Source organism: Cyprinodon variegatus, unplaced genomic scaffold (assembly GCF_000732505.1).
Source record: "Cyprinodon variegatus isolate N-32 unplaced genomic scaffold, C_variegatus-1.0 Scaffold342, whole genome shotgun sequence".
Lineage (NCBI taxonomy): Eukaryota > Metazoa > Chordata > Actinopteri > Cyprinodontiformes > Cyprinodontidae > Cyprinodon > Cyprinodon variegatus.
The window spans coordinates 517,962-530,547 of NW_015150795.1; the positions used below are offsets into that span (position 1 = coordinate 517,962).

Consider the following 12,586-nt stretch of genomic DNA (forward strand, 5'->3'; position numbering starts at 1 on the left):
GAGCAAATCCATCTGGCGGAGTCAGGTTAGCAAATGGGGGCCTGAGACACACTTAATATTCTAAGCGTTCTGATGGCATTTTAATGAAAGGATTTTTATCAAAAACATAATTAATGTAAACAAATAAGGAATAGTTGTATTAACCATACATGTAAACAGAGTTTTACAGTACGGGGCCCCCAAAGTACAGGGCCTAATGGTAAATCCCCCGCCCCATTTATGAATCGGTGTTTGCAGGTTTTGATGTGTTCTACATGCATGTTCAGCTTACTTTAGATTGAACCTCAGGGCTTGAACTGCCAAACTTTCACAAAAGCCTTCCACAGCAAACTTGGATGCTGCGTAGACATCGTTGAATAAGATTCCTAAAACACAGAAGAGAGACTGTCAATGTTTCACATAACGAATCCGCTGAAGGTGAACGAGTTATCCTTCCTCACCTTGAATGCCCATCACACTGCTGATTACCACAATGTGGCCTTTTTTCCTCTTTTTCATGTCAGGCAGGATTTCCTTCAGCAGTCGCACTAGACCGAAGAAGTTGGTGTCCATGACCGTCTTCATCTCATCGATGGACTGACACTCGATGGGTCCGATCAGCCCCATCCCAGCATTACTGACTGAGGACAGGAGATCGATAGCGTTATCCTTCACTCACAAGGCTTACGGGCTGCATTGCGGCTCTTTTAACAATATCGCCTTGAGTAAGTAAGGTCTTCGGTTTGAATCCTGACCCAGAAGCTTTCTGCACGCTCTCTCCATGCACACCTGGGTTCTCCAGCTTCTTTCCTTCACTGTTAGATAATCACTTTAAATTGTTCTTATGTTAGATGGGTGTCTCTATGTTGCCCTGATGACTGCTGCTAATATGATTACCTCAATTAGGATTTTACTTCATGGATGCTAGAAAACTGAAATGTCTTTTTACCTGTAACTTTCACAGAGTTTTCAATATATTTCTTCGATCTGTCAATATAAATAAGGGCTGTAAAAACAAGGCTTACTCAATGATACAGGTTCTTTCTGAGCCAGAAATCTGATGTTTTTTTTGCACTTTGAGAGATAAAAAAGCCTTAGTGTCCTTTACAAGTGTCGTGGGAAAAAAGTATTCAACTATTCATCGTAGTTAAATAAACGGAGATCGATGGATTTCACTCAGTCGGCACATTTATTCCTATCTTTGCAAAGAGAGAACAGTTCATCATACAGCCCTGATGGCACAGCATTCTGCTCTGTTCTGATCTGGACAACGTTCGTTCCCCCTACTTACTAACAATGGTAAGTAGTCAGAATCAAAACAAATTACAAACACTTTGGTTAAACAGTAAAATGTAATGAATAAACCTTGAGAAAGAATCTGATTTGTTATGGGAAGAAGCTATGTCTGGTCTACAAACACCAGCCTGCAGAGAAATGTGTGGCCTTGAGAGATAAACAGACTGATTCAAAACTTTTATAGTGAGTAAATAGGATAAATTAATATATCATAGAAGAGAGATAAAAATTTTCCCACAACAGTCCACCCTTTCGATTATAAAAGGATATAATCCTTGTGTAATAGATATAAAAAAGGAAAATTTATGAATATAAAAAAGATAAAAACTAAAAAAAACTAAAATTGTGAATAGATGTAAAGAAAGTAATTTTTTCACAGTGTTCCCAGCTCCAAAGTCCCTAAATCTAGCAATGTATATTAATTTTATTTATTCTATATATTTCTATACATTTAAAAAAAGTTAAAAACAATCCACTGGACTTTGTCTTCAAGTTTGAAGACGTTTCGCTTCCCATCCAGGAAGCTTTTTCAATTTAAAATTTCAACAGATCCAGATAAAAGCACGTTAAATAAACACTGCCCAAGGTGCTTTGCATCTCTAATTATGTTAGGGCAGAGGACATTTTTGTAAATCTGCACTGATTTCCTGATAGGTGGCAGTACATAAGGAAACACAGCAGAGTCCAGTAACACATTCCTCACCCAAACTCATACAGGACAAGAAAGCTGCATAGCATCACTGTAATAAACACAATGCAACATTAACGCATGCACTTTGCAAACACACACAATGATGGAAGAATAAAATAACCTACAGACCTGCACCTGCATTACTTAACACGTGTGTGCAGACTTACTGAGGATGTCCACCCTGCGCTCTGGTAGGCTGTCCACGCAAGCTTTGATGGATTCCTCGCTGCACACATCCAGCTGCTTGATCTCCATCGTCCTGCCCAGCGTCCGGCCGGCCGCCTCAACCAGCGGCTCGACCTTAGCCAGGTTTCTCATGGTGGCGTAGACTACAACATCAACCACACAAAGATGTTCCTTTAAGATCCTGTTAAAGACGCGTCCACCTGATGTACAGTATGATGCATACTTAGGATCACTTAATTCCCTGCTTTTTTGTTTGTTCTTCTTTAGCTTTGGTGTTGATCTAAAACATTGCAGTGAAAGTGGAGGAACATTGACAGCTATTTAGATCAACTTCAGCTGCATACTCCATGATCATGTGATAATACACCAATCATCTCATTTAGTCGGGATAATCCCCAGAGCTCTGGGGCTCTTCATTACAAGATAGTAGTTGCTATATTAAAGCCATCTACCGGGATATTACTTCTAAAATCATCACCAAAACTATGTCTACATGATATTACTTATTTTGCATCATATGCTGCATTTCATCCACAATATTTTGGTGCTTATTCTTCATCATAAATGTTAAAAAAAGGGACCCAAACAAGGTAAATAGGAGTTTTTTAGAAACTGTAATTTATCTGCTCCTAAACTCAAATTGAAAACTAGATAACCCAGTTATGTAAATGGTCAGGTCCAATAATTCAAGAGGAAGTTGAATAAAACAGGTAAAAAATATCCTAAATATGACTTAAACATATAAACCCAGATATTTCCAGCTATTTAATGCATTAATATATTCATGCAGTAACGTGAGACTTCTAACACAAAACTTAAGACATCTGATTGTTTCAGAAGTTAACCCAACGCATCCTGTTTTTTAAAGAAGCAGCCAACCGAAACATTTACCCATAAACCTCTTCTTCTCGTCTTTTGCGATCCGGGTCGCCAGCGCGAGGCCGATCCCTGAGGAACAGCCGGTGATCAGAACCACCTTCTGGGTCATTGTGCCTGTTTTGTCTGAGTTTTTGTCTCGCGGCCACAGCTGATGCAGAACGAAGAACAGAAGGAGGGAGGTTATAGTCGGGGCTCTCTTTTAAAACCAACTCCTTAATCCACAGGCTTGCAACTCAGCAGAAGCCTTGTGCTCATGGTGTGAAGATTACCACTGAGCGTGGCCAGCACATGGTGCTGATGCTCAGGAGGATTTAGGCTCATCATAACAAGGCTGTTATCGCAGGCCGGCGTGAAACAAATGAAAAACTTCCAGACAGAGCATGGGGTTCAGAAAAGGCTTTTATTTTTTATTTGTCTTTGCAAACTGTTTCCAAAATATGCAAAACTGAAATACACGATCCAATTAATTTCATGTTGGTTTTATTATATGTGGATCAAAAAACTTGGAAATTGCATTGTGATTTTTAATGTTGGTAAGTTGCAAAAAAACAATCGTTTCACAGGTGTAAGCAAATAAATGTATAAGAAAAACAGCAAAGAAAATATTTTTTTTAAAGATTTTTTTCCTTCTATAGCTCATTATGCTTCAAACAGAGGGTGTATAGTATTAAGCATGTTGGTTTCCACCACTAATGCCCTTTACTTATGACTTTCATGAGTTCCAGAGGGGATAGGTTCCACATCTTGGGGTCCCATGCATGGAACCAGCCAGTGAAAGAGGGTGGCTCCTCCCCCTGCTTGATAGTGGTGACTGGGATGCCTTTGCGTCCAGAGGGGTCTGAATTTACGTATTCCTGGGCTGAAAAGACAATAAGGTGACATTAAGACAATTTAACTCTTTTTTTTTTTCCTATTTCGAGGGATAAGATGAGGAGAGAGAGGTTTTACCAATTTTCGGTGCTCCAGTCTTTTCGGTTTCATTTGCATCCTTTCCAATCCAAACGAAAATCTACGGACAAAAAAATTTAAACAATTAAAACGCAGGAGGTCACCTGGAAAAAGATTTTTCCAAACAACTGTCATGCTTAGTGGACCTGATCCAACGTGTCCAGGATCATGACGTCGTCAGTTGCCAGATCGATCTGTGAGAAGTCACCCGGCACCTCTTCAGCCTGTACATCATCAAACATTGCTTAAACATATGTATTCATATTTTCTCACTCTTTATTGGGAAGTTAAGGCGACAGAACATGAAATCTATTGAAATGCACAGAAAAATTATATATATGTTTTTAGAAATACAAATCTAAAAAGTGCACCCCCCCCATTTAAAGTAAATCCCTAAATGAATTGACAGGCTTTGCAAGTCCCCTGATTAGCTGCTTAATCCCAGCATAAATCTATTCTGAAGACCTCAGAATTTTTTTTGGCATCATGAACGCTGATTTTGGAAATTGATCTGTTAACAGGATGCCTATCAATCTCTCACCAATTATAGCCTTTATGAAGGTGTGGCAAGGAGTCAGATATGGGAAATCTAAAGTGCAGTTTGCCACCAAAACATCTGAAAGAAGGTATTCTGCTAACACCAGAACTCAGCTTGCAAAATACAACGTGTTGCAATAAACTACAACTGCCCACTGTGCTGAAAGCATGACGGTGGCGGCATCTTGCTGTGGTTATCACTCGTCATCATGAGAAGGAATGCTGGTTAAAACACAGTCCCAACCTGGGAGAAAACCAGAGAGACTAGACCCAACGGCAGCAGTTCTGCCAGAGCTTAGAAGAAGTGAAATGCATACCTGGCATTGTAGTCAAAGCCCAGTCTTAAATGTGTTCTAGAGTAATGTTTCCCAACCTTTTCTGACTTGTAAACCGTATGGGGAATTTTGTCCCCCTCTCAGTCAAATGTATTGATGATTGTCCAAAAGTGGAGCGCACAATAACTGATTATGAAATAAAGATGATTTTATTTAATCTTTTAATTTGAGCATTTAATTCTTATCATTTTATGTTTTCCATCTCAATTAAAAAAACAACATAAATATGGAGCTCCTCTGAGTAACTCCCTTTTAATCACATTTAAACTTGATGAATTGGGAACAAAATATAGATCAAAAACTGCAATCCGACTGAATTAATTAGTTTTATTTTGTTTTCATCAAAACACCTGAGCTGCTTTGATGGGCTCTGATAGCTCAGTGTGAAAAACAGCTGAAACCAGGCTGTTCTTTGCATCTAGTCTGTTCCTCTGCTTGGTTTGGATGTGTTACAGCTGAAGGTGAACTCAAACATAAAAGAAAAACTTACTTTTTGGTTTATAAAAGCTTGTTTCACAACGTAGAACAGATCCCAGCTGTATTTTATTTTACTACTTAAGAAATAAAATATTTTCATGTACCCCTAGCAATGCACTCGGGGGAAACAATGTTCTAGATTATGACAAAACTTGAAAAAAGACCTCGACCTTTCTTCACTTTTTTATCTGGCTTAGTCGTTTTGCGAAGAAGAAATGGCATAATTCTGTCACGGTTTGTTAGGAGGTTTTTGTGAGGACCCAAATGCAGAGGCTGACAGGCAGGGGTGAGTTCAGAACCATGGAGACATCAGGGGAAAACCATTAAGGAGCTGACTGAACAAAGGAAGGACTAACGAGCTAATAAGGAGCAGGTGTGAGTAGAGCTGAGGAGGAAGCCAAGGGAAAAGAAAACACAAGGGGGCAACAGAGGACAGACAAAGAAAAAACTAAGAAACTTTAATGAATCTAGAACACACCAATAAAGCTAGAAAACAAGGAAAAACCTGGATGAACTTGAAACTAAAAACTTAGAGAAAAACCAACAGAACCAAGATCATTACAGATTCTACTCCTTAGATGTTTAGTTGTAACAGAAATAGCTCTAAGAAATCCGCTCAGCATGGTCTACTCATACTTTTCAGATTTGTATTTTTAAAACAAAGTAAAAACTATGTTTCCTGTCTTCTCTGTTTTTACGCTACTCAAAAACATAAAAGATGTGATATTAGTAGAAATATAAAAGACAAAATGTGAAACCTGAAGAGGAATACTCACTATGAGCCGACCGGTCTTGTTGGAACAGCCAAACAGTCTTGGAGGCGTTGCTGCATTCTGGAGGGTACTGGAGGTCTGGTAGTCTTTCTTTCCTCCCAGTGCAGACCAGAAACCAGCTGCCAATAGGATAAGCTCTCGTTTAGCATGACTTATAAAGCCTCTTTGGAATGTATACAAAGCCTACACATGCCTCTCACCTGGTTCCTTGGATTCCTCCATCTCGGTCGGAGTTCCTCCCAGCATGCCAGCAACGTACTTGGCTGCAGTCATCTCATCCAGACTTGCTCCCTTCCCCTTCCACACAAACAGGGAGTTGGGCGATTTCAGCACAAAGACGTCGTTGGTGTTCAGACTAGAGGCCGTGGCTTCCACCTGAGTGAGAGAGGACAGATTTTCCTCTTTTTAACACAAACAGCATCCTGTCAATGTTAAATCTGTGTAATAAAAAGAGCGGACCTCAACAGCTCGCAGTGCTTTGGTGGAGCTCTGGCGGATATGGAAGAGCCTCGTGCCGGCAGGTTTGCTCTCTCCACCCTTGCGGGACGTCCCACCCAGGTGGACCACCAGCGGCTTGTCTTTAAACAGGCTCACCAAATGTGCAGGTTCTTTACCCTGAGTGACGCGGACCTGTAGAGACACAGCTGTTGCTCAACCTGTTTGTTAAAGTCATGGGCGTTCACTCCTGCAGCCCATCTGCACTTAAGTAATAAATTAAATGCATTCAGGAAAGTTTTATACCCCATTAAAGACCAGACAGACATGTCTGGGCATCAAATTTTCAGAAAGGTTTGAGGGGATAATATGTCAATCATTGCACCTCATATTAATAAGACTATTTAATCTGATCTAAAACAAAATTAGCAGTAGCTTTTCGATAGTCCAGGCTAATAGCTGTAAGGTGCAAAAAGAGACATTTATACATCCTGAAAATGGCTGCTGGGAGGTGGGATATTATTAGTAGTAATCACTGATTTTCAGCCTGTATTGATTTTAAAGTATATTCTTTATAAACAGATTGAAATTAATCGTTTGCCCTTAAATGTGAAACACTGTATTTGGGTGATGTTCCTGTGACAAATTGGAATAATAATAATAAAAGATTACTTGGTATGTTACTTGTTGCAATTAAAAAGTCCATCACAAGAAAGTGGCTGGGAGTGGAACCTCCAACTATTGAAGATTGGATCAATATAATACACGAAATATATGTCATGGAAAAGTTGTCTATTTCCCTCAGGATGCAAAAGGACATGTTTTATAAAATCTGGACTAAATGGACTGAGTACATAAAACCCTTAAGGTCAGATTTTGTATGAATGATACGTTTCTGTACTTAAAACCTTGTCTTGCGAATATTGGCATACTTCCCATATATGTTAATGTTTGTGTTTTTATATGTCTTGATACTGTGAAAACGTTTAAAAATAAAAAATTATAAAAAAAAAAAAGAAGAAATTAATCGTTTGTCCCAAATCTCCAGAGATGGGAAGTAACGAAGTACAAATACTTCGTTACTGTACTCAAGTAGATTTTTCTGATATTTTTACTTTACTTTACTACTTATTTTTATGGCGACTTTTTACTTCTACTCCTTACATTTTTACACAAATATCTGTACTTTCTACTCCTTACATTTTTAAAAATTGGCTCGTTACTTTAGTTTTGAATTATTTCAATGGAGTTACCGTTATTATTTTTCACGTCATCAATACCAAATTCAATCTAATTGGATGGGAATCTACGTTGCATTTGACGCACCACTACAAGATGAATCGACAGATTCGGCGGAATTCATTGGCGGCAAATCATTGCAGCTTGGTGGCGGTGGCGTTAGCATAGTAGCATGGACGACGAGATGATTGAAAATGAACACAACGGAGATCTAGTCCTATTGGCAGACATCCATTTAAAATGTAGGCAACGGCATGAAAAAAGTGGTTTCTACTTTTACTTTTATACTTTAAGTAAATTTACAAGCCTGTACTTTGTTACTTTTACTTGAGTTAAGAAGTTTAATCAGTACTTCCACTTTTACCAGAGTATTTTTTAACACAAGTATCTGTACTTTTACTCAAGTACGGAAAGTGAGTACTTTTGCCATCTCTGCAAATCTCAAACACTGGAGTCAAATGTTTTGATCCAGTTTCTGGGTAAATGCAAAAGACAAAGGTGGCTCATCATTTTGAGCAAATGATCTGAGCAGGTTTGCTGAAACTCTTTCACCAGAATTTCCTTAAAGGTAACATGAGGCAACACAAGCAAAGTGATTAGCAAAAGCTACTCCAGCTATGTTCAACATTTTCACTTTGATTTAAGAATCATACAGTACTGAATTTAAAAAAAAAAGTATTTTTCTACACTAAAGTGTTGAATTTTTGGATGCGATCATTTTCTGCACGATTGAAAATAATAGTCTCTGGATACTCTGGTTTCCTCCCAACATTAAAAAACATTATTGCTGGTTTGCAAGTCTCTATTGTCATAAGGCCAAAGTCAGGGTAGATTCAGGATCAACCATTGCAGGGGAACACAGAGACACACAAGGCAAACAATCATGGCCACAAACTCACACCTATGGGGCAATTTAGAGTTTTCAACAGACCAAACAGTCATGTTTTTTCACTGTCTGAGGAAGCTGGAGTACCTGAGAAGAATCCACACATGCACAAGGAGAACATCCACAAAAAAAGTGCTACTTGGAGCTAAAAACCTTGAAACTAAATTAAATCTTGTAAGTTAAAGCTGTACATTTAGTAAAAAATGAGAATAACATACCTGAGTGGCCACTCCTCCCATTGAATCATCCAGTCGGACTGTGAGAAATGCCGAAGCAGCCAGTTCATCCTGACTGCACTTTTGGCCTTGCCTGCAGCAAAGCAACACTTAATGCAATGCTTTTAATGTTTATTTAAGCTTTGAATCAATAAAAAGATTATTTCCTGCTTTTAATTAATGTGCTACAAGTATGCATCCTTTGTTTTGATTGATTTATTGTTGTCAGTTCTCTACCAGTTCACTACTATATTTAGTGTAATTATTGTTGCAAACTTGAAAAAATGCCATGCAGAAATTTTACTTAATAATTTCATTTTTACTTAAGTTAAAACCCAACTTCTTAATAAAAAGGTTTTTGAGAAAAACGTTGCTGTTTTCATAGGTTTAGTTTTTTCAAAACATTGTATTTTCAGATATCTTTTTTGATGTCTTTTTATTCTTATTATTTTTCTAAATGCATTTTTTAACGATTTTTTTCAAAGTTTTCATATATTCAGATTCTTTTTTTTCCCTATTTTTTACAATGAGTTTCGCCAATTGTATTCTTTTAAATTCAATTTTTAGAAGATGTAGTTTGTTAAACTCAATCTGAAAATGAAAAATCTAAAAGAAAATAAATTGGAAAACATAATTATGTTATATTATTAAATCAGTTAAAAACATAAAATCAGAAAAACTGCAAATTTACTCACAGAAACCTTTTGGTAATTAAGAAGAACAGCAATAGGACAAAATTCACCAAACAGTATCTAGTCAATCCAACATGTAACTCATAACTGTTGATCTAGAATCTTATATGACTTTTTTAGAAACAGATAAGTATATCTACAAAGACTATGAGTGCTGATTTTAATGCCTGGCAGACAAATTGCAGTTAGTTAAACTAGTGAGGAGGGAGGAGCAATTATATGGAGTTCTGTTTACGCTGAGGTTCACCTACCAGGTGTAGATGATATGCTTCTGTCTGCCTCCATTACTGTAGGAATAAAGCACCAGGTAACAGTCTCCTCCATAGAAGTGTCCGTAGCTGGATGGGTCCACAGGGGCTTTATCACTTCCCTCCACACGCCAGATCTACAAACACCCGACAGAGTGATATAGAAGCATCTTTACCGCTATTATCACCACAGCTACTGCTAATAAAAAGATAGATACTCCTTATGATTGTAGCAGAGTCAGTACCTGGACTTTACCAGAGCCGTCATCCACCATACCATGCTGGGCAGCCATCTTTTTATTATCATGGAGTTTTGAGGCATCGAAGGGAATCTTCTTCACGTCAGCGATGCTGCCCACAGAGTGGGTCTGGACTGAGAGCTTTCCCTCCAGCCATTTGAAAAAGAACTGCTTGAACAGAGTGGTCTCGCTCCCAGCGGGGATGACTTGAACCTGTTTTTGGCAGAGACACACCAAACAATGACTATGATTTCCTGATACAAAGAAATGGAGGCATTAACTACGTACTGTAGCTACAGTACCTTAGTTTTGTGGGAGTAGTTCTTCTCTTTGATGAACTGCTGAGCATTACTCAGTGCTTCTTTACGCTCCTTGGTGTTGGCCTTGGGTCCTGCAATTCCACATGTAGCACAATGGTCAGAATTCAACGAATTTTGGTTAAATATGTGAATGAGTTGTTCTTCAGCAATAACTTAACACTATGAGAACAAACCGTATTAATAATGATCAAATAGAGAGCAAAAAGCTAGAAGAAGGAGCAGGATACATTCTAATAAAATTCTAATACCTTTCCAAACAAATATGTTGCCATCCTCTCCATTGTCCAAGATGTAGCATTCACTGGAGGACAGCATGTCTTGTTTGAATGGGCATGAACTGGAAACCAAACTTGTTGTCATGCTACCAGCAGCATCAGAAATCTACAAATAAAAAAAAAGCAAAAGTATGTCATTCAAATAAAACAAAAACAAAAAACAGTGTTATAAATTTAGTGTAGCTGCTGCCCATAGTTTCAAGATTTTATTAATATCCTGATTATTTACTCATATGTCCCCATTTATTTAAGAATATAGGAAGAATAGAGGCTGTTCAGATGCATGAAACAACTGCAGCACTGTTTTTTACTCTGCTAATGAGCTGATGCGTTAAGGGGCAATCGTTGCCCTTCTTCCAACCCAGGAATTAATGAACATTTCATAAAACCTTTAATTTGTTAGGAATCCAGTTTGTTTGGGTTGTGTTTTTGTGTGTTCTCCCTTCACCACCAGGTGGCGCCTGGTTCTCGTTGGCCCTTCCACACACCTGTGGATGGTTGCCTCATTACCGGAGGACTCTTAAGCTGCTGACTGCCACTACCTCGATGCCAGAGTGTTTGCCAGTTTTGGGTACTCTAGCCAAGCTGAGTTTTGCTGAGTCAAACTGAGTTTTTGTCAACCTGAGTTTAACTTTGTTTTTGTCTTTGCCTCTCGGCAGGAAGTCATCCTGCAAACTGGATGTTATGAACCTTCTTCCCCTGGAAGGATCATCTGAGCTTCAAACTAAGCTGGGGATTCAAACTGGAGGTTTGGATCTTCTTTTCCCCAAGGATTGTTTGAGCTTCACACTGAGCAGGGGATTCATCTCCACAAGAACCGTTCAAGTACCATTGGAAATCTAAGTGGCAGTCAGCTCCTCCGTTCATCAAGGAAACACCTTAACCTGGGTAAACCCTGTCCGCCCTCCAACGAGCAAGCTAATTACTGGAAAAACCCACACAGACTGGATTCAGAGAAAGACACCTTTTCTGGAAACATGAGTCCAGTTGCCTTTTCTGCCTTTTTTCAAATCGAAGCTCAAATTTCCCACTGAGCCTGAACTAACACGGAAACTTCCCCTTCACTTTTCAGTCCCATTTCGCCAGTGTTCAGAGCAGCACATTGTACCTGTCATCCATCTGTACCTGTTTTCAATAAACCTGTTAAACCTTCCCCTGGTCTCTCTGATTGGTTTTCTGCATGTGGGTCAGATCTTTGAATAAAATCATGACATCATTGGGGTACGTTCACCAGTGTTTTATGCATATATATCTTTACCAGGTACAGAGATGCCTTCTTCTTCTTGGACGTTTCATGGGATTCATCACAGCTTCCTGATGGTAGCTCTGGCTTTGGTCCAAGTTCCTATAAATGTCCAGGTTGTTTTTTGATTAACGTGGTTGAAACTAAACCACCAGAGAGAAAGATGTTGGAAAGTGTTTCCACAGAGAGAGTCAGAGAAAGATAAAGCTTACCTTGATGACAGCCTCAGGTTCAGAACCTTCATCAATCATATGAATCTCAGCGCGCCCGTTTCTCTCATTGTCGCGGATGTCTCCAGCCATCAGAGTGGTTTTAATTCGTTCATAACGGTTGCTCTCGCTACCAGACCAGTGGTAGATATCCTATTGTTGCACAGCCGAGGAGAAGGAGATAAAATGAGCGGTGATTACACATTTAATTTCAATGAGAGTAGACCTTATCTCACCTTTCCAAGGTCAATGATGAAGCAGTCTCCTTTGTTGAAGCTGTCCCAGGATAAGTTCACCTCAGTGGCTCTGACCATGCGGCGGCCTTTGACGTGCAGCAGGCGCTTCACATTCATGTCGTTGATCACAACATGCTTGAATCCAGATTTTACTCCGCCTTTCTGTAGATAATAAAACATTTATACTTTGACTGTCACATCCAGTAAAAATGCCTCCTCATCTTTCTAGCACCTTTAATTGGTTACAG

General features: G+C 39.0%; 2 protein-coding genes across 2 annotated transcripts in view; both read right to left on the bottom strand.

The window, feature by feature from the left end:
• Positions 1-3,140, bottom strand: part of LOC107091536 (retinol dehydrogenase 8-like) — an 8,085-nt gene extending 4,945 nt beyond the window's left edge. Inside the window, exons 1-4 of the mRNA XM_015385516.1 lie at positions 3,044-3,140; positions 2,134-2,295; positions 441-620; positions 272-365 (exon numbers count right to left, since the gene is read on the bottom strand). Of these exons, the coding sequence (XP_015241002.1) occupies positions 272-365; positions 441-620; positions 2,134-2,295; positions 3,044-3,140 (533 nt within the window). The remainder of the gene's footprint in view (positions 1-271; positions 366-440; positions 621-2,133; positions 2,296-3,043) is intronic.
• Positions 3,141-3,435: 295 nt separating this feature from the next.
• The window catches only part of LOC107091549 (gelsolin-like), a 13,765-nt gene continuing 4,614 nt past the window's right edge, over positions 3,436-12,586 (bottom strand). The window contains exons 4-17 of the mRNA XM_015385537.1: positions 12,339-12,500; positions 12,106-12,255; positions 11,909-11,995; positions 10,624-10,756; positions 10,358-10,446; positions 10,062-10,268; positions 9,820-9,953; positions 8,880-8,970; positions 6,561-6,731; positions 6,302-6,476; positions 6,105-6,220; positions 4,126-4,203; positions 3,980-4,040; positions 3,436-3,890 (exon numbers count right to left, since the gene is read on the bottom strand). Of these exons, the coding sequence (XP_015241023.1) occupies positions 3,721-3,890; positions 3,980-4,040; positions 4,126-4,203; positions 6,105-6,220; positions 6,302-6,476; positions 6,561-6,731; positions 8,880-8,970; positions 9,820-9,953; positions 10,062-10,268; positions 10,358-10,446; positions 10,624-10,756; positions 11,909-11,995; positions 12,106-12,255; positions 12,339-12,500 (1,824 nt within the window). The 3' untranslated portion in view covers positions 3,436-3,720. The remainder of the gene's footprint in view (positions 3,891-3,979; positions 4,041-4,125; positions 4,204-6,104; positions 6,221-6,301; positions 6,477-6,560; positions 6,732-8,879; positions 8,971-9,819; positions 9,954-10,061; positions 10,269-10,357; positions 10,447-10,623; positions 10,757-11,908; positions 11,996-12,105; positions 12,256-12,338; positions 12,501-12,586) is intronic.